Source organism: Mirounga angustirostris, unplaced genomic scaffold (assembly GCF_029215605.1).
Source record: "Mirounga angustirostris isolate CCGP_5_RB_7025 unplaced genomic scaffold, mMirAng1.0.hap1 SCAF_15, whole genome shotgun sequence".
Taxonomy (NCBI): Eukaryota; Metazoa; Chordata; class Mammalia; order Carnivora; family Phocidae; genus Mirounga; species Mirounga angustirostris.
The window spans coordinates 32946025-32967209 of record NW_026991723.1 but is presented as its reverse complement, the minus strand read 5'-3'; the positions used below and the strand labels follow the sequence as shown (position 1 = coordinate 32967209).

Below are 21185 nucleotides of genomic sequence, written 5' to 3'. Positions count from 1 at the left end.
TCCAAATTGCTCAGTTTTATTGGCATATAGTTGTTGATAATAATTTCTAATAATTGTTTCTATTTCCTTGGTGTTAGTCATGACCTCTCCCCTTTCATTCATCATTTTATTAATTTGGGTCCTTTCTCTTTTCTTTTGGATAAGTCTGGCCAGTGGTTTATCGATCTTATGAATTCTTTCAAAGAACCAGCTTCTAGTTTTGTTGATATGATCTACTGTGTTTCTGGTTTCTAATTCATTGATCTCTGCTCTAATCTTAATTATTTCTCTTCTAATGCATGGCTTAGGTGTCGTTTGTTGCTTTTTCTCTAGTTCTTTAAAGTGTAGAGTTAGTTGGTGAATTTGGGATTTTTCTATTTTTTTGAGTGAGGCTTGGATGGCTATGTATTTCCCCCTTAGGACCGCCTTTGCAGTATCCCATAGGTTTTGGACCAATGTGTTTTTCTTCTCATTGGTTTCAATAAATTGTTTAAGTTCTTCTTTGATTTCCTGGTTGACCCAAACATTCTTGAGCAGAGTAGTTGAGATACCACCTTACACCATTTAGAATGGCAAAAATGGACAGGGAAAGAAACAACAAATGTTAGAGAGGTTATGGAGAAAGGGGAACCCTCTTACACTGTTGGTGGCAATGCAAGTTGGTACAGCCACTTTGGAAAACAGTGTGGAGGTTCCTCAAAAATTTAAAAATAGAGCTACCCTATGACCCAGCAATTACACTCCTGGGTACTTACCCCAAAGACACAGATGCAGTGAAAAGAAGGGCCATATGTACCCCAATGTTCATAGCAGCAATGTCCACAATAGCGAAACTGTGGAAAGAGCCGAGATGCCCTTCAACAGATGAATGGATAAAGAAGATGTGGTGCATATAGACAATGGAATATTACTCAGCCATCAGAAAGGATGAATACCCAACTTTTGCATCAACATGGATGGGACTGGAGGAGATTATGCTAAGTGAAATAAGTCAAGCAGAGAAAGTCAATTATCGTACGGTTTCACTTATTTGTGGAACATAAGGAATAGCATGGAGGACATTAGGAGAAGGAAGGGAAAAATGAAGGGGGCGGAAATCAGAGGGAGAGATGAACCATGACAGACTATGTACTCTGAGAAACAAACAGAGTTTTAGAGGGGAGGGGGGTGGGGGAATGGGTTAGCCCAGTGATGGGTATTAAGGAGGGCACGTACTGCATGGAGCACTGGGTGTTATACGAAAACAATGGATCGTGGATCACCACATCAAAAACTAATGATGTATTGTATGGTGACTAACATAACATAATAAAATAAAAAAATAGGAAAATAAAAATAAAAAAATAAAAAATAAAAATAAATAAAAATATTCAGTAAAATCATATGACAATGTTCAATATCCAACAATGATTTTTTTTTAAATTCTCACAAATTGGCAATATAAGGGAATTTTCTTAATCTAACAAAAGACATCTGCAAAAAACACAGCTAACAGTACATTTAGTACAAAATATTGAATACTTTTCCCTTAATATTGGGAAAAATGTAAGGATACCTGTTCTTACCAATTCCTCGGCAGCAGTAAAACAAGAAAAAAAAATAAGAAGAATAAAGATTATTAAGGGAGAATGACTGTCTCCATTTGCTGGTGACATAACTGCTTATATTGAAAATCTTAAATCTATTTAAAACTCACTATAACTAATAACTAAGTTGGTAAGATGCAGCATAAAGGATTAATATTTTAAAATAAATTATATTTTATATATAACAGCAAATAATCATTAAGTGGAATCTTTAAATAATTTATAATATCACAAAAAATAGAATACTTAGGAATACATTTAACAAAATTATGAAAGGCTCTTCTTTGAAAACTGCAGAATATTGCTGAGGGATATTAAAGAAGACCTAAGCAAGTAGAGAGATATATAACAAATGTGGATTTAAAGACTCAATATTGTTTAAGGATCAGTTCTTTCCAGTATGACCAATGGAACCAAGTGTCATCCCAATCAAAATTCCAGAATGCTGTTTTAGTGAAATTGAAAAGCTGATTCTAGAAGTAAGCAATTTTTAAAAAGAAGAACAAAGAGGACTCTCCGTAGCTGATTTTAAGTAACAGAAACCCACATGGGTGGTATTGGTGTAAGGACAGACACAGATCAAAGGAAGGGAATAAAAACCAACACTTACATGGTCAACTGATTTTTTACAAAGATTCTAAGGCAATTCAATGAAGAAAGGAAAGTTTATTCAAAAACTAATGCTGGAATAATAGATATCCATTTTAGAAAAAATAAACATCAACCCTCACTTTATAACATATATAAAAATTAACTCAAAATGGATCTTAGACTTAAATGTAAAAGCTAAAAATATAATACTTCCAAAAGAAAACACAGGACAAAAATCTTTTGACTATGGGCGAGCACAAAGATTCCTTAGATTGGATGTAAAACACATGAGTCAAAAAATATTGATAAATTGGACTTTATCATAACTAAAAATTTTCCTCCTTGAAAAACAAAGACATAGTTGATAAAATAATGAAAAAGGAAATCACACAATGAGAGAAATTATTCACAAAACATATATCTGACAAAGGATTTGTATCTGGAATATAAATAATTCTTACAACTAAATAAGAAGACAATCCAATAAAAGGTGGGCAAAAGATATGAAAAGACACTTCACCAGAGAAGATATATGAAGAGCAATAAACCCATAAAAAGATGCTCATTATTATTCATCAGGGAAATGCAAATTAAACCAACAAAGAAACATCATTGCCTACTCATTTGAATGACTAAAATTAAAAACGCTGACAATTCCAAGTGCTGGAGAGGATATAAACATAGGTATATGCATTTGTCAAAACTCATCAAATGCATTTAATAAGATTTTGGATGCCTATTCCCTGGAGTTTGGAACATGTTCTCCCTTTCTACCCTAATTACAAGGTAAAGTCATTCTGTAATAGCCCTTCCTTTTTTTCATTACTGAAGAGTCCCCTGATGTAGTTGAAGCTTTATGCCCTAAATTGAAGGTTAGAAACTTGATATAGCAGTCTGAACTTAATTATATTTGAAATGCCAGAGTTTGATTGCCTTTTCGTATGTATTTCAAAGGATTGGTGAATTACTTGTGTCTGAACAGTACATCCCCTGGATCATCTAAGGCAGTTGAACACACTCCCTCAAAAATTGCTAGTAATGTGTGACAGCCACACATATGGGACTGCACTACCCAGATCTCCCTTCAAGAGAGAACCTACTCTTAGAAAAGTAGTAGGCTGACAGCCTCCAGCTATCACACCATCAGGATCTATTGCAAGGTTCATGCCAAGCTCATGCTATCCCTAAGTTGCTCTAACCAATCACTGTGCACAAAGGGTTATAAAAGGCAGCTATTCTTGACCAACATAGGACTCCATTAATGGACAGTCCTTGCACTAGAGTTCCTAATAAATCTAGTTGAGACTTCCTCAGAACTGCACTACAGTCTGACTTCCTCACCAGTTGTCCTTCCTTCTTTCCTTTCACAGGTGTCAGATGTGCGTCATATTCTGAGGCTCTCCCCACCTACTCTTCCCACTCATCCTTCACAGGCACTTCCCCCAACAAATTTCATGCACTTCTAATTCTTTCTTGCCATCTGCTTCCTGGAGGACCCAAAGTAACACCGCTGTATCTGCTAAGATTCATCAATGGAACAGATCTTCCTCCCCTGCCACATAAGGAAAAACCTGGTTTTTCCTGAAGCCCCATGGGATGTTAAGATTACTCCATTACTTCTTTAATGTCAGCATACCCCACTTCCTGTCTAGAGAGGTAAAAAACTGTTGACCTAAATCACCATCTTGCTAGGAAGGCTGCCCCTCCTTTGCCTCTGGTTCTCAGAGGGTAATAAGTGTCATTAAAGCTCCTTATACTTACACCTTGTGAATCTGTCTCTCTGTCTAAAGTTCATATATCAAGTCAGAATTCTTAGTTGCAAACAACCAATCCTCCCTACTTTATGTATAAAAGGAATTTGTTTGAACAATTTATATCATTCAAGGAATTACCAATAAGGCTGAAAATTAGATTTGGAGGCTCTACAGCCAGGAATAACACCTCAAAGTATATTCTAAGGCTGCTCTCACAAAAACAAAAACAAAACAAAACACTACCACCACTGCTGGGCACTGATACCAGTTTGCCCTGCTGATACCACTGATTTGACTTTGGGTTCTGTTGCTAAAATAATTAGCGGTTCCTCTAGATACTTACATAGTGACCTCCAGTTCTGCCTCCATCACCTCTGCTCACAAGCCAAAATTCTAACTTTAAAAGAAGTGAACACTGTCACATAAGATGAAGAGAGACTAAAGCTAAGAAAATACTCTCAGGCCAAACATCCAAAAATATGACAAACTACTTACATGGAAGAAAAAACTCACTTCTCTCTCCATTCCCTGGAATTTGATAATTAGTCCATAATAAAACAAATACCTTGTTGCAGATTTCTCCAACTGAAAAATCTGGGCATGGGGCTATTAACAATGTAAGTCATCAAAGAACTACAGAATCAATTCAGTAAAAAGGAAGGGCAGAGACAAAGGTTTGGCAGGAGGGTGAGTCCAACACTTAACACCAGTTTTCCCCTTAAGTCATTTCTTTTTGTTTGTTTGTTTGGGTTTTTTTTTTGTTTTGGGGTTTTGGGGGTTTTTTATGTTCAATTAGCCAGCATATAGCACATCATTAATTTTTAATGAGTGTTCAACGATTCATTAGTTGCATATAACACCCCATCATCCCGTTACCCCAGCCTCCCACCCCCCTACCTTCTGTAATCCTTAAGTAATTTGTTGATTTGAAAGCTGCATTTGAGAGGCTGAGAAGTGGAGCCATTTCAAGGAGCTAAGAATGCAAAAAACTGGAGTTCAGGATCCACCAAAAAGAAAGAGGTCCTGGTAAACCCTAAGTTTTAATTTGGGGTCCCCAAAGTATATACCCTTGAAGTAAAGGTGAACCAAAAGTAGAGCAGCACTTATAAGACCAAAGCCCAGCTTTGGATCAGCTCATTTCCTGGTTATAGTAAGGTGATCTATCCCTATTTTAACTGCTACCAGAAACAAAAGTAATTCTCTGGAGAAATATATCTTTCAGAGCCTCAAATTACCTCTACAATTTTTATTCATAATGACTGACATCAACTGAAAAACTAGGCATTGCAGGAGACAACATTATATCAATACAACAAAGACGAGAGAAAAAACAACAGAAACAGCCATAACAACACATTAGAACCAGTTGAACGGATAGAAGATAGTCAAATGATAGATTTAAGCTCAAATGTATTAGTAATTGCATTAAATGGAAATGAACTAAACCCTTAAAGGTTAAAGATTAAGGATAATAGATTTAAAAAATAACTATATGCTGGGGCACCTGGGTGCTCAGTCAGTTAGGCACGCGACTCTTGGTTTTGGCTCAGGTCAAGATCTCAGGGTCATGAGAGAGAGCCCCCTATCCAGTTCTGCTCAGCGCAGAGTTTGCTAGAGATTCTCTCCCTCTCCTCCACCTTTGCTCCTCCCCACCATGTGCACTCGCACACGCTCTCTGTCTCTCCCCCTCTCAAATAAATAAATTAACTAAATCCTTTTAAAAATATAGAAGCCACTTATAGGAGATACATATTCTAAGCCACTTAATTGAGGTATTATTGACATGTAAAAAGCTCAACATATTTAATGTATACAACTTGATGAGTTTGGAGATAAGTATACACCCATGAAACCATCACCATCACCAAAGCATAGACATATCCATCACCTATAGGAGACACATTAAATAGCAGGAGATAGAAAGTCTAACAGTAAAAGGATGCAAAAATAAAACCTAGTGTTACTACACTAATATCAAAGTAACTGTAAAACAAGAAATATTAATAGGTAAATCATGTCTCAAATTATAATATTCACTTTATTGGAGTGTAAAACTTGATCAGAATATTGAAAGTATATGTATTTCAATGAATCATTTACAGATAATTTATAAAATCAATTACAGATCCTTCTCTATCTGAGAAGACTGGAGGTCCTCCCAAATCCCATCCTGCTTATAAACTCAGTACAATCTAGAACCTGAACCGAGGTTCACCTGAGCCCCCTAGAAAAAGAGTCCTTACCCTGGATATTCCCTAAAGACAAGGAAAATGTAATGAAGTCTTAAATTTTATTTAGTAGGATTATTCTTGACCATGGAATAATATTGTAAATCTGAAACTATTTTGTATTTTCTAGGATAGAGAAAATTAGAAAACATTTATTATGTTGGGAAGCAGGGTATTTGCTTAAAGAAAGGGAAAGAGAAAAAATATAAAATAGGAGCTGGTAAAGGTCTATTTGATTTTGAATTTGAGGTGTCAACAAAAAAATAATCCTAACTGTACACTGAAAAGGCACTAGGAGAAATAAATCTTAGTAACGATGAGGCACAATTAGCGCCTAGCTCTTGTACTATTCCCTAAAAAAAAGTTACCAGTACTCCTAGGAGAAATGGCTGATTCCAGGTCTGAGACAGGTAAAATACAAGATGATCCTGGAAGTACTTAAGGACCAATAGGAAATACTTAAAAATTAGTGAGTCCAGAAGCTGGCGGACAGCCACTGGTCATAACTGATAGTCAAAAAAGAACAATAGTAATGAATTAAATAGTAACGAATTAAAACACATGGAAAATGTAAGTCCATGATGAGATTCAAAATAAAGCAGAGGGGGAAAAAGAAAAACTCCTCTCTTAGGAAGAATACCAGCTAAAAAAATGAGGAACGAATGATAAAATGTAAAATCACCACTCTGAAAGCCAATATAAGAACTGATTCAGGCAAAATCATCAGTAAACGTTCAAGCGAATAGAATGAAAATTTCTTGGAGAATAAAATATTCACATGAACTCAAAGTAACCTCCTATCCAACTCACTTATTAATTACAAAAGAAAAAAAATGAGTCTTTACAAAGGAGAGCTAAGATGGTCACGATTCTGGCAAAGGCAAAATGATAGGAACAAAAAAACAGATGAATCGTTGGAGACTCAGGGAGGGGAGGGGTTGACACCGAAAGGACAGGAAGGAATTTTGGAGGGGCATGAAAACCATTCTTTATCTAGACTGTGGTGGTAGTAACATAATTGTACGTGTTTGTCAAAACTCATAGAGCTGTACACCACAAGGAGTAAACTTGTAAAATATCTTGATAATTATGTAAATTATACCTCAAGAAGCCTGGCTTTAAGAAACAAGCAAAGCAACAACAACAACAAACCGGAGGAAGGTAATGAACCTTCCTAGACTGGGGTAGACTAAAAAAGACAGTACTGCCAAATGCTCTGGTGAACCTTGATTGGATCCTGGCTTTTAGGGGATGAGGAGAAAGAACTACAAAAGACCTTTTAGGGACAGCTGGGGAACTCTGCTGGGGAAAAGCTTGCACTCTGTTGATAATGGTATTGAATTAATGTTTTTTCCTCAGGTGCAGTTACAGGGCTGTGGTTTCATAGAAACTGGCACTGTACTTGGGAGGTACATGCTGATATATTTAGGGGTAACCTCTAATGGCTGCAACCTTCTTTTGGATACTTTGTCAGAAGTGAGAGTGTTATAAACAGAAAGGAAGGGATCTTTCCTGTGGATTTGAGAGATTTCAAAATAAAAATTAATTATTTTTGCTAAACCCCAAAAGTACACAGCTGTAACCCCCATCTCCAGACTTCTTGCTGGATGCTGTGGTTTCGCTAACCCATCCCCCTTGTTCCTCTAGTTCTTCCCTTTCAGAAGTTGCACCCGTTGCAGCTCCTTATTTCTTATTCTCTGATCATGCCTTCTGGCTGGCAGGAAAGCATCTGTTTCCAAGGCTGTTGATCTCTGCCATGCCCTTCTCTTTCCTCTCCCTTGAGCCAAAGCCTGACCTGTACAGCTTGGCTATTTTTAAGTATAATCTATATTCTCCAAGTATCTTTCACAGAGTCAAATGGTATCTAGGTCTCTCTGGGACCATCCACCTCCTCTTTAAAAAGCTTCCCATTCTGCCTCAGCCCTCCCTTTTGAACTGAAAGTCCATTCACAATCTTTTCCTCCTTTAGCTCAGAGCCCTGGCTGCCTGGCCAGCTAAGTCAGAGAGGATTTTTCTTATAACCTCTCATAAATTCCCCATCCTCAGATTGCCCTCCTCCATCGCTCCCTCTCACCTAAATGTAGCTGTAAATTCCCGTTTTCCTTTCAACCTTTTCTCATTCTCAGGCTCACAGATACACCAAATGTGACCCTTTCTCATCAGGAAATCTCTTCAGACATGTTGTGGGTGAACAGGTGCCTCATGGACAGAGAGATGGAAGAGAGCCACGGGAATATTCTGCAGCCTGACAGGAGTACAGCTATCTTGGGATGGCCAGGGATCAGCAAACCTTCTCTATAAAGGATTTCAAAGCACTTAGAAAATATCATCTTGCTTTTCTTTTAAAGAGTGAAAGTGAGGAGCATAACCTTCTCTTTTTAATAAACTCTCCCCTCCTCCACTCAAAAATACATCAATTATAATTGTTATGACGATTTTGTTAATGAAAAGATCTGCTGAGAACAGCCATTAGACTGAGTATAAGCTATTTTCCATGGTTTCCACACACAGCCCAGTAAACTTGGCCAAATTGTCTGGCAGGTTGGGTACCCAGCACCTCCTGTGCTGTGCTCATCGCTAATATGAAGCTGATGATGCTCAGTTATTCTAAATCACTCCCTAATAAGATCCTAATATGACCCTCTGAGCAACTGGTGGCTCACTGGTTTTCTGCTTTTCTTCTCACGTGTATTTGTATTTCCCTACCTTATTCTTGGCTAGATTTTTCATCAAGATATCTTCAGGTGGGTTTGATCCCACTTGTGAGTAACTTTGGAATACTTGCTCTCAGAGAAGTAGGTATGTAATTTATTTGACAAACCAGTATCATTTCTTTGAGGCAGATCTGCTTTCTCTCCAATGATTCATAACTTTTCATTGTCAACAGAGCAACATGAACACATATCCATCAAATTAACATTTTAATCTGGAAAAATGGATCTGAGAATAAATTGGTAAAATGCTAATAGTGGGTGAAGTGGGGTTCAAACTCACTAATTATCAAAGAAACAAATTTAAAACAATTGCACGCAATTTTTAGCCATTGAAACTACGAAACCTTTTGTGAGGATAATATTGTGTCAGCAATGGAGGTAGTAATGCAGGGATGCTTGCCCAATACACAGCCAGTAGAGTGAGGACACAGCATCTGGCTGCAGAATCTTAGTTCTTACATCATCCTACACTATATCTCGTAAGATAACGTTTAAATAAATCATAGTATGATTATAAGATGGAGTATTAATTAAAATTCAAACTCTCTCAGAATAATTAATGATATGGGAAATGTTTATGGCATTATATTACGTGAAGAAATCAGGATACAAAACTGGGTATGCAGTATGGTCCAATTTATTTTAAAATATGAATACAGAGATATTGAGGCATGTTTGTATGTATTGAATTGCATATCAAGTGAAGATTCCCTGGATTTACATATTGAACTAAATTGGCTTAAACAACTAATTCCATGCCCTATGAAAAAGCAAAATCCCTTCTAAGATTTCCTGAAGGGTGATATATTCAGTCACCTCAACTCCAGAATCCTACTCTGTTCTGTCCTACATCAACCCAGAGTTTAAGTTTTTAGCTTAGCTCCTTCTTAAATTTCCACCAATGGGGGAAAAAAAAATCACACAAAGCATTCAAGAGTATAATAGAATTAAGCATTTGGAAGATGGAGAAGTTCATTTACCAATATGCAAACCATTCCAAATTGATCATGAAGTATTCCCATTTTTAAAAAATTATTTTTAGCCAGCCCACTGTCTATTTGCCTGTTAGATCACCGAGCTGCACATTTCATGGGCCCATCTTTCCTCACCTTCCCTTCTCTCTACCTCTCGTCCTTCAAGAATAATAAAATAAATTTTACCATTTTCCATGCAAGCTGGACAACAGTCCTTTCTGGGTCTGCCTCCTATCCCAGTTCTTTCCCAAATAAGGACAGTTCCTACCCTAAGAATAATTTTGGTCTATCAGCTATTAAAATGGTGGTTCTCAATCCTGGCTACTCCTTAGAATTTCTGAGAAGTGTCATTTTGTGTGTGTGGCTTTTTAAATAAATATTACTCCCTGGGCCTCTCTGGAAAGTCTGACGGTGTGATTTTGGCATAGATTTATTTTTAATATCCGTATGATTCTAATGTGCAGCAGAGTTGAAAACCACCATGCTGGAATAAAGACACTCATATTGTTACACATATACCATACATCTTTGATTCTACGGTGCATGTTTTTTCACAGCTTGATATTTTTAAAATTAGGATGCATTTAATAATTTATATCAAAAAGAACTTATAAGCTGCCAAATAGATTAAATTGTGACATACTTGTCATTTCTTGCAATGCATATGGGAATAGTGCCCAGTCTCTCCAAATATATCATGCAATCTTTAAAGCTGGGAGAATTTGGTGTGACTGATTCATGCATTATGAAGGACTATTATTTGGGCACTGAAAATCCATGAGTAAAAGCTTCTGGCTGAATTTCAAGAGAAACTTGTGATGTGTAATTCAATAAAGAAAAAATTATGAGTTTAACCAAATAGGAAATGCAGATAAAATCCTATTATTTTTTAATGTATTTTGACATTAGACTGTAGATAAAGATGTCATAGGGGTCAACATTTGAAACATAAAATGGGAAGCGGCACATAATAGGGATAATCTGTATAGTTATGGTTGGCCAAAAGTGATTTTAAATTAACTTTAGACTCAAAATGAGAAGGAAACTTGGTCTCAATTTTGTGAGAAGAAAATGGTATGTAATTGCCAATTTTTAAGTAAAAAAGAAATGTATCATTATTTGTCTTGAAATACAGTAACTAAACCAAATTGCATTTTATAACAGTGTATCTTAGAATTAAAGAACTATAGTACACATAGATATCCACAATCCTAGAAAAACAACTGGCATGAAGCACATCAAAATGTTAGCAGTCATTGTTGAAAAGACTTATAGATAATTTTTACTTTCTTCTTTACGTTTACTTTCAAAATATTTTAATAAATATAGATAAATCTTATAATCAGGAAAAGCAAGCAATGTTATTGAAACAAATACATGAGCACAGGCATATCATTTTCTACCTCTCAATTCCCCTAAAAAGCTCATTGATCAAAGCTACAAATATCTAAAATAAAAGGGATAAGAAAGCCAAAAAAAACCTATATTTCAGAAGACTTAAACTGTGGGCCTTTTAATCACTATAATACCTTTGTTTTTTTTTAAGTAAAGCCCACATGTAAAAGATTAAGACTTTCTCCATACCCATACTCCACACCCCGAACAATTTTTAATTAAACCCAGAGCTAAGTTTACTGGAATGATGTTAAATGTGCCAGAAAAAAAAGGAAGCTAAAAAGCTGTCCACCTCCTCTCTTTCCAGCATTTCTCACCCGAATGGCATGCTGTGAAACACACACTTAAATTGATTGGTATTAATGCATGCATACAGGTTCCAAAATGTCAGCAAGATGCATTTGCTTTCAAGTTATATTAATTCCGCTGATTACAAAGAGCTGGGTAAATAAATCTTAGTTTTTCACAAAATTTGTTTTAAGGTACTTTCTCATATATGGCCAGAATTTTCCTTCTTTACTGCCTTACCTTCATTTATTTATGAATTCAATGGACTGTGCCAGGCACTGTTCTAGGCCCCAGGGAAATGGTAATGAACAAGACAAGACAAGACTGCCCTTGATCAGCTTACATGCCAGTAGGGTTGGGAAACAAGCAAGAAGGAAATAAGTGCATTAAATATAATTTTTTTTAAAAAAGGATAGAGAATGCCTGGGGCAAGTCCAGGACAGGGGAGCCGGAAGCAGGTGGCTACGATGGTCAGGGACTTCTCTAAGGAAATCACGTTCACAAAAGACTAGAATGCTGACAAGGGGGTAGCCCTACAGAGATCTAAAGAACATTCCAGGCTGAGGAAACAGCAAGTGCAAAGACCACATATAGGCTGAGCTTGGTGCATGCATGGAACATGGGGAAGATCAATTTGGCTAGAACAGCATGGGGAACAACAAGTGGTACAAGTTGAAATTAGAGAAAAGTAGGAGCCAGATCGTGCAGGACTGCACAGGCCATCAGATGGAGTTAGATTTTATTCTACTTGCCATATGAAACCTTTGGAGTGATCTGACATGATTTATGCTTCTTTTAAAAATGTATAACACAGAATGCAGAAAGATACATGATTCCTCCTCTGACCAGTTCCTAGCTTTAGAAATAAATGGGAAACAAGAACATTTTAGACAAAAAGTCAGAAAACCTGGGATCAAGTTTTATCTCTTCCATCTAGAAACTGTATTACCTCAAAATACTTAATCCTCTGGCCTCAGTTTCATTACCTGTAAATGGAAATACTACATCATAGCACTGAGATGAGATAAAATGAGATGAAGGATTTAAAACCACCCATATAGTGGATGGTTGGGATGTCACATCCCCTCTTTCTTTCCCTCCTTCCTGTGAGATACAGAGAAGGGGGATTCTGGAGAATGAGCACTTACATGGCAAGTTATAATTGCTAATGGAGAATATGAAGCAATGTGAGGAGATTCTTTTTTTAGGCTGGGTTCCTCTGAGACAAGGATTTGAGCTTTTCTGGGAGATGATCCTAGCAAACACTGCAAAGAGAATAGAGAAGTGAAAGAGGAGAGAGAAGGAAGCAGATAAAGAGAATATTACCAAGCATGGCACCACTATGGGCAAGTGGGGCCTCACTCACACTGGGAAATTTTGGAAGACAATGCAGAAGATATCTTGGAGTTTTCCCACCTGAGGGGCAAAGGAGCTTAGCATTTATTCATCAAATCCTGAGTCCCAAGGGCTAACTCCTTCCATACTTACAGTCTGCCCCAGACTTGGACTGACAGGGCTCTCACAGCCAGAGAGAGCCCTAAGCAAAGATGTGCAGGTCCCAGCAGCAGAAGCCATAGGATAGGCATGCTTGGAAATGGTAGGTGCCAAGACAATGTGGCCGGGGCACAGCATCTGCCACACCCTTAATCTCGGACCCAACACCGTGGGGCCCCGGGGATATGAAGGCCTTCCCTCATTGCCAGAACTGCAACATGATTTTCTCCAGACTGTGACAACCCCTAGGAATAGTGTGTGTGAGTGATGATGCCTCTGGCCACACTGCTAGGGCCCCTGGGAAGACCTTAGCAAAAGGGCAGAGGCTCTGGGTACCACATTCCTCCTCACACCTGCAGGATAACGCACAGTCCTGGCCTCCTCTTGGACCAAGTTTGTGGGGTTTAGACACAAAACAGGTTGAACTTATTAGAAATCTAGTCTCTAGGGAAATTTTCTGTAAACAGCCTTCCTGTTTAAGAAAAAGTTAAAATCAATATGCTTTAAGAATAGCCAGGCTTTGCTAGGTTTGGTCAGTGGGTAGGATTTATTATTTTGCTAGTATCAAAAAGCCAACACTTACTGAGAGATTTTTACCATATTCCAGGGAAGGGAAGCACATAGCTAACATCATATAAATGAGACTTCTGTACAAATGAGAACTATGAACTGACCTGTAATATAATCAAGCAGGACATGATAGAGACAGCTGTCATCTAAGAGGACTGTACTGCATTTGGAATGACATGATGTAACCCATGGTGGGGCATTTTCAATATCTTTAGATTAATAATACCAGCCTTAATTTATTGAGCATTTATTATAAGCCAAACACAATAATGAACCCTTTATCTAGAGTAGCACTTTTAAACTTCACAACAGCATTGAGAGATAAATATTGCAGTTCTCATGTAAAAGATGAAGAAACTGGGGTGCCTGGGTGGCTCAGTCGTTAAGCATCTGCCTCCGGCTCAGGTCATGATCCCAGGGTCCTGGGATCGAGCCCTGCATCAGGCTCCCTATTCCACGGGAAGCCTGCTTTTTCCTCTCCCACTCCCCCTGCTTGTGTTCCCTCTCTCGCTGTCTCTCTCTCTCTCTCAAATAAATAAATAAAATCTTAAAAAAAAAAAAAGATGAAGAAACTAGGACTTCAATTAGATTGAAGAACTGGCATTTAACCTATACTTTTAAATTTCCAAGTGATAATCAAGTGTATAACTTGCCCTGGGTACCTGTATAGAGCGATCCTGATGAAAATCTGCACAACTAGCTATAAAATTATGTATTGCAGAACTAATAAATCATCCCTTGGCCCTGTCCAATCAGTGGGTCCCTGGGAGAAGCCTGGAGTAATAACATCCATTGAGTATCTTAGGTCCTCTTTCTTATGGGCCGGTGGAAGCTCATTCACACGTTTGGATAATCCAAGGATGTCATTTACTATTCTTAAAACTTTATATTCCTAAAACTGAATGAAACATAAGACTAAATATCATTTCAAATTAAAACCACTCACAAGATGCTGTGAGCAAGATGCTGAGCAGGCCTTCATATCCCCGGGGCCTCACGGTGTTGGGTCTGAGACTAAGGGTGTGTCTCCTCTGATTTCATGAGGAAAATGAAGATATTGCCTAATGGCAGAAAACCTAAGATATCTTATTTGATCCCTCATTTTCACAGAATAAAACAAATGAACAAAAAAATAATCTTTTAAGTAATTTCTTTCTTATACCTTTCAAAGAGAATTATCTAAGTTTGATTCTCTATAGATTGGCTCAACATTAACTGTACCTCATTTTCCTTCACTAGAGAAGAAAAGTGTGAAAAATAACCACGAAAAACATCACTGTGCTTTGCAAAAGGGCAGTTTACTAGTAAAGATGAAAAGAGATTTTTTTTAACAGAGCAAGATGCTAAGTAATGAATTCTCTCTTTTAACAAATCTAACTATTCCCTAGGTAAACCTTTGTTTCTAGAGGAAGCTAAGCATGTCAAATCTAGTCAATTCCATCTGTTGACCCCTTCCCTACATCTCTCTTTCCTCTTCTCACTCTTGGTCACCTTCCACACCAGCACCTTGTACCTTCCTTGCACCTTCACCTATTACTAAAGTCAAAGACCCTGCATGCATTGTCTGTCAACAGACACAACTCCACCACACATGCCATCAGTTCAGTGGCTCTGACAGGTGAGGTTCAGACACAGGTGTCCCCATTGCATCAGTTATCTACTGCTGCACGGAAAATTATTCCAAAATTCTGTGGCTGTTGGCAGACAAGTCTCCATCAGGCCCCTTGTGTTTCTTGTGAGCAGACAAGCACTGACAGCTTTTGGCCCAGATTTTTTTTTCCAGGATATTTGTATAGCAAACAACCTTGGAAGGTGGAGACTGTGTATCCCCCTGGGCCAGGGGCCAGAATTGTCTGCTGTCCAATATAATAAAAATAACATAGCTCTCCAGGGCAAAGTTTGAGCAGATTTTCTTGTAGCCCTCATATAAAAGGTTGGGGTTTTCTAAGCTGAGGGTCCCTCAGCTATGAGGCAAACCCACTGTGTGTGCAGTATTTACCTGCCTATCACTGCCTCACCCCCCGTAGGATTAGGGAGCAAGAGGAACCAGTACAAACATGTGCTCACACTGACTGCTCTGCTATAAATATGCAAGTCTTTTGTCTCTTACTCAGGAGTCCAGTGACTTCTACTAGTATCCATAAAACTGTGGTAGACTCATTTGTTAGCTTACAAAAAGGGTAAGATCTCAGATCTTTCTCGGTTTTTGACAGTGGTTTCAAACAACAAACATTTATTTTCTCATAGTTTCTGAGAGTAGGAATCTGGAATTGGCTTACCTGGATGATTCTGGTTGAGGGTCTCTCATGAGATTACTGTGAAGCTACCAGCAGGGGCTGCTGAAGTCATCTGAAGGCTTGACTGGGGCTGAAAGATACAGTGTCAAGAAGGCAGACTCATGGCTGTTGTCTGGAGGCCTCAGTTCCTCACCACACGGGCTTCTCCACAGAGCTTCTGGAGGATCCTCAAAACATGGCAGCTGGCTTCCCCCCAGAGCAAATGATCCAAGAGAGAATGAGTGTGGCCAAAATGGAAACCGAAGCATCTCTTATAATCTAGTATCAGAAATAATATACCATCACTCTGCCATACTCTGTTGGATACAAAGTTCAACCACAGCACGCTGTGGGAGACAACTGCACAAGGGTGTGAATATCATGAGACAGGAATTATTTGGGCTGTCTTCTGTTGTCAGGTGAGCACCTCACTCACACACACAGAATCTGACTGGCATTACCAGATGCTTTCTTTTTTTTTTATTATTTATTTAAAATTTTATTTTAATTAGCAAACCTGGGCGGGGGGGGGGTGGGCACATTAGGACTCAGAGACAAAGGTGGAGACCCAAAAATCAGCTGGTTTTTCCTTGTCAGGCTGGAGCAGAATTTCAACCAGACCACATCCATTCCAAGTCTGGAGACTGTTTACTCTTTAAATCCTAATCCAGGTACTTTGGTTGCAAACTGGCTTCACTTCATCCAAGGACCTAGCTCTAGGGCTTTCATGGCATCTTCAAGTTTGAGCATCCCTCGTTCCTGTCGCTGGAGGTGCCATTCGGCCATGGACTGGAGCATCCACCTGGCCCTGAGCTTATACAAGTAAGAGCCATAAGCCACGATCTCCATGAGGTCTGAGGATTCCAGAACTTTTAGCTCAAGCATGACTTTGCTCACTTGCTCGATGTACGGGATTCGAGATCCAGCTGGGCCAAACATAGCTTCCAAGAGCTGCGTCTGGACCTGCAACACCTCGGGATCTTTCAAGTCTTCAGGAGCTTTCACCCACGGTGGAATATCTTTTCGTTCTGGTAGCGTCCCCATCTGGACTGCCTCAAAACTAACCACGCTCCAACCTAAGCTAGGCCTGAGTCCTACCAGATGCTTTCAAGCCAGGGGCATGTAGAACTGATGAAATAATGCCTAGGGGAAAAAAAAAGGTAAAACAAAGGCTTGAATTTTAGAACTGGCTTCAGAAAGAGATTATTTCAGCAAGAAGAGAAACCTCTGGAAAGGGTCTAGTGAAAAGTTAAGGAGTTTAGTACCCTTTCCCCATGAAGAGCAGTAAAGCTCAGAGGGATTTGTTTTCATTTTCTTTCTGAGACAGATGACATACTCAATTCAGTCTCTAGGAAAAGAAAGAGTCACCCATTGCTACCCATCTTCATTCTTCTGGAAAAAGCAACAATATTTTTTTCCTTTGTCACCACCCTGCCATGTTCCCATTTGGCTAGCCCATGAGACAGTGAAAGCATTTTTCTCATTTTTTTATGAGTGTTTGACAATGCCACCCAGCACGTGCATTCCTGCACCACTGCAGAGTGGACACTTTCACTATTTCTGATTCCAGCAGAAGTACATCCAACAGTGAAAAATATGTACAGTGAGGACATCTGAAAAGGAAGAAGAGCATAGAATGTAAAGGGGCAGTATGTGCATGTGTATGTGGGCATGCAAGCAGGTTCTAAATAGGAGTCAGGAAAAAATTGAGCAATATACAATGCAATTTTAATTCATATTCTCTTGTTCTTCACTGTGGAGGAAAAAAATTTTTTTTTTCCTAAAGATTTTATTCATTTGACAGAGAGAGAGAGAGAGAGAGCTAGAGAGGGAACACAAGCAGGGGGAGTGGGAAAGGGAGAAGCAGTCTTCCCGCCGAGCAGGGAGCCCAATGTGGGCCTCAATCCCAGGACCCTGGGATCATGACCCGAGCCGAAGGCAGACGCTTAACGACTGAGCCACCCAGGTGCCCCACTGTGGAGGAAAATTTTAACTTATTAATGCCAACTGCAACTTGCAAGCACTACCATATAATATTGAGATATTTGCCTGGAGAACACATGAAAGTGGTGTGTGTGTATGTATGATATGTAGGAATGATAAGGGAGGGTTCTAGGGACTTTTAGAAATAAAAAAGCAATGGTCTTCATTTGAGCAAAAGAAAATAAACATTTTTTAGCTTCTTCTGTATGCCAGACTCTGAGCTAATTTCATTCACATTTAATCTTCATTCAGAACAGCCCTCTAAGGCAGGCAAAATCATCCCATTTCACAGGAGAAAAAAAAAAAGTGGTTCAGAAAGAATGTGCCTTACTAAGACAGTGACAGATTCAGGAGTACATGCTCTTGTATGTCTCACTAGCTCTTGGACAAAATAGGGATATCTGTTGCTTGAAATGGTGAAGAGGAGAGGTGCCCAAGTCTGAAATCTCTATTGAAAGCACTAGTGTTTCTATAATTTGGGGAAGACAAAACAAGTGAAATAACTAAAAGTGAAGGTGGTTTTCATATCATCCTGAGAAGCAGGATTTCTCCAGTAGGGGAAATAAAATGAGAAGGTGTAATTCTTCAAATACAATGCAAAGTGTACAATGTACAGCACACAGTCAATCTGCCTGTTGGAAAGTTCACATGCACAGTGGATTGTCTCCTTGAGAGAAGCATGATACAGTCAAAAAAGCATGGACTATGGAGTCAGACAGACCTGAGTTTGCATTTTATCTCAATATTACTTGTATGACTTTGAAAGTTTATATAAAGTCTCTAAGTCTATATATAAAGTCTCTAAGTCTATATAAACTCCTTACTTGTACAATTAGAATGATAATACCCACTTCTCGGCTTTGGTAATCCCTACCCATGAGATAACACGGGTAAACTATCTCATACAGTCTGGTGTATGCTGGGTCCTCTGCGAATCACAGCAATGAATTCCATTCATTCATTTTTCAAGTCATATGCATAAAACTTTGGGCTACACTTTCAGGAAGGAGCCTTTAGGATTCTAAAACCACAAGCAAACTAAGTTTCCAAAGAACCACATCTTTCAAATTGAATTGGATAAGTCAGAGTATTTAACAAGGTGCTGGTCTTAAAGAGAATAGATTTAATTTGGTTTAGTTCCTTTGGCATTTGCAGGTAAAAACCACCACAAATTAATTAGCATGTCTTCATTTGCTTGAGGATGATTAATAATACTCAGGGAAAACAGGTTTTACATAATTCATCAGTCTGACAGAGCACAACACCTCTGGAGTTCCGAGAACTTCCAATCCCAGCTGGTCTGTGACACTTTAAAACTAGCGGCAAAACACAAAAGGGTGCTATTCTTGTAGGCCCTACATTAGCTGTTGTTCTGAAGTGAGGGGAGAGAAATCTAATCACAATCTTCAAGGTTACTTTCTTTCCAATTTAGGGTAAAGGGTGTAAACAAATCCTCTGTATACAGAACAGCTTTGACTTGGTCTCCAGGAACTCACTTGGTTCACTAAGTGGGTTGAGCAGAAGCACCATTATAGGTGTCGTCTTTTTCTCCTCCCCACCATTAGTCTGGGGCTGACTCTTTTAATATAAGCAAAGGTGAGTCTTTTTCATACTGTCAAAAATGCCCTCGCCACAAGCACAGAGTTTTCTGTGAGTGGTCCACAGTGCACGAGGTATGAGCTAAGGCATTGCAAGTGTGAGTCATCAACACACAGCCAAGAGGCAAAAAGTAAGTTTGATCAGTGTTTCTGAGTCCAAATTGGAACGCCTGCTGGCAAAAACTTTTCATTTTCTACTGATGGCCTTAGGAGTGAATGAGAAGAGGAATCCCACGAGAGTATTAAGAGCCATAACTGTCTTAAAATATTTGAAGAGGGTCTGGGGAAAGAAATGTGAATTCTAAAACAAAGTATTCTTTATCTTTCTACTTCTGTAGAGACCCTGAATTTGGCCAGCTGATATAATTAGAGGTCACATGACCATCTGCAGAATTCAAGGGAGAGGCCTGCTTTATGTGAAAGGTTGGGCAAACGAACTGAAAACCTCTAAGATCCATTCCAAAGCTAAGATCCTAGGAATCTGACTAGAGTTTACAATAAAGAAGAACTTTGAATTCTTCACTGAGACCTTCCTTCAATTTGACTGTCCACTCTCAATTCTGGTTATTTATCTGGCATTATTAAGTCCACCATCTGTGTCACGTGTGACTCAGGATTCTTCACAGGATGCCAGGTCGGATAGAAGGGTTTCCTAGCCGAGATCAATCAATGCTGCTTCAGACTCTCTCAATCATAATACCAGAAGCCAACTCAAACTACTGTCAGTCTAACAGGGAATTCAGTGGAAGCACATTAAAGTATCTCACAGTTTGCAAGTGTAGAGGGGCTTAGGGAAGGGGCAGAAACTAAAGTCAGGACCATCCGGAATCTCAGCAGTGCCCTTTCTCTGTCGTTAATCTTGACCTTTCCAAGAATCAGCCTCATTTTTATTTGTTTTTATAGAACAGGTTTCCCTAATTCCAAGTCCACGTGGCAAGAAATGCCATGCAACCTAAATTGACATCATGTCAGACTCAGTGACAATAGAGAAGCCCTGGTTGGCCCAGAATGGGTCAGGTGACCGCCTCTGGTCCCATCAGTTCCGGCCATGGAGGTGTGTGGGGTTAGGGACTACAAACACGGCTGCTGAGGGCCCATGCCTGTGGGAGATGAGAAATGACGCGAGAAGGAAGGTAGTTCTCAAGAAGGGAGCTGGAAAAAAATCCTAAAAGAAGTCCTCTAAAAATAGATTCCACCAAAACAAGAAAATTTTCATGTTTATGTTTTCTTCAATTGGATAAGTGGTATAGGTTGCTGTGGCTTCTGGTTGTATCTTACATCTGAAAGAACTAAGTCAATCTTACAGATGCATCAACTTCTCATTTTTTAAAGTGACATCTGAAGGGGCACCTGGGTGGCTCAGTCCTTAAGCGTCTGCCTTCAGCTCAGGTCATGATCCCAGGGTCCTGGGATCGAGCCCCGCATCGAGCTCCCTATTCCATGGGAAGCCTGCTTCTCCCTCTCCCACTCCCCCTGCTTGTGTTCCCTCTCTCGCTGTGTCTCTCTCTGTCAAATAAATAAATAAAATCTTTAAAAAAAAAAATAAAGTGACATCTGAAGCATGTTGCCTTTCTTGACTTAAAACTTCAAGTCACAAATAATCAATATTTGCCCGAGGCAATCTTAGGGCTATTTTAAAAACCAGAATCCTATAGTCCTCTCGTGTCTTATAGCTCCAGGAAAAACAAGTTACCCTCTTAAAAGAACTGTCTATGGTTGTTTCTTCTCCTGTAAGGGGAACTTGGCTTAATGACC

The 21185-nt window shown here is 39.0% G+C and overlaps 1 protein-coding gene across 1 annotated transcript; it reads right to left on the bottom strand.

Annotated features, from left to right (window-relative positions):
• Positions 1-16542: 16542 nt before the first annotated feature.
• Positions 16543-16893, bottom strand: LOC123849346 (developmental pluripotency-associated 5 protein-like). The gene has a single exon (XM_045881944.1). The coding sequence runs from the start codon at positions 16891-16893 to the stop codon at positions 16543-16545; it is 351 nt and encodes a 116-aa protein (XP_045737900.1).
• Positions 16894-21185: the final 4292 nt, after the last annotated feature.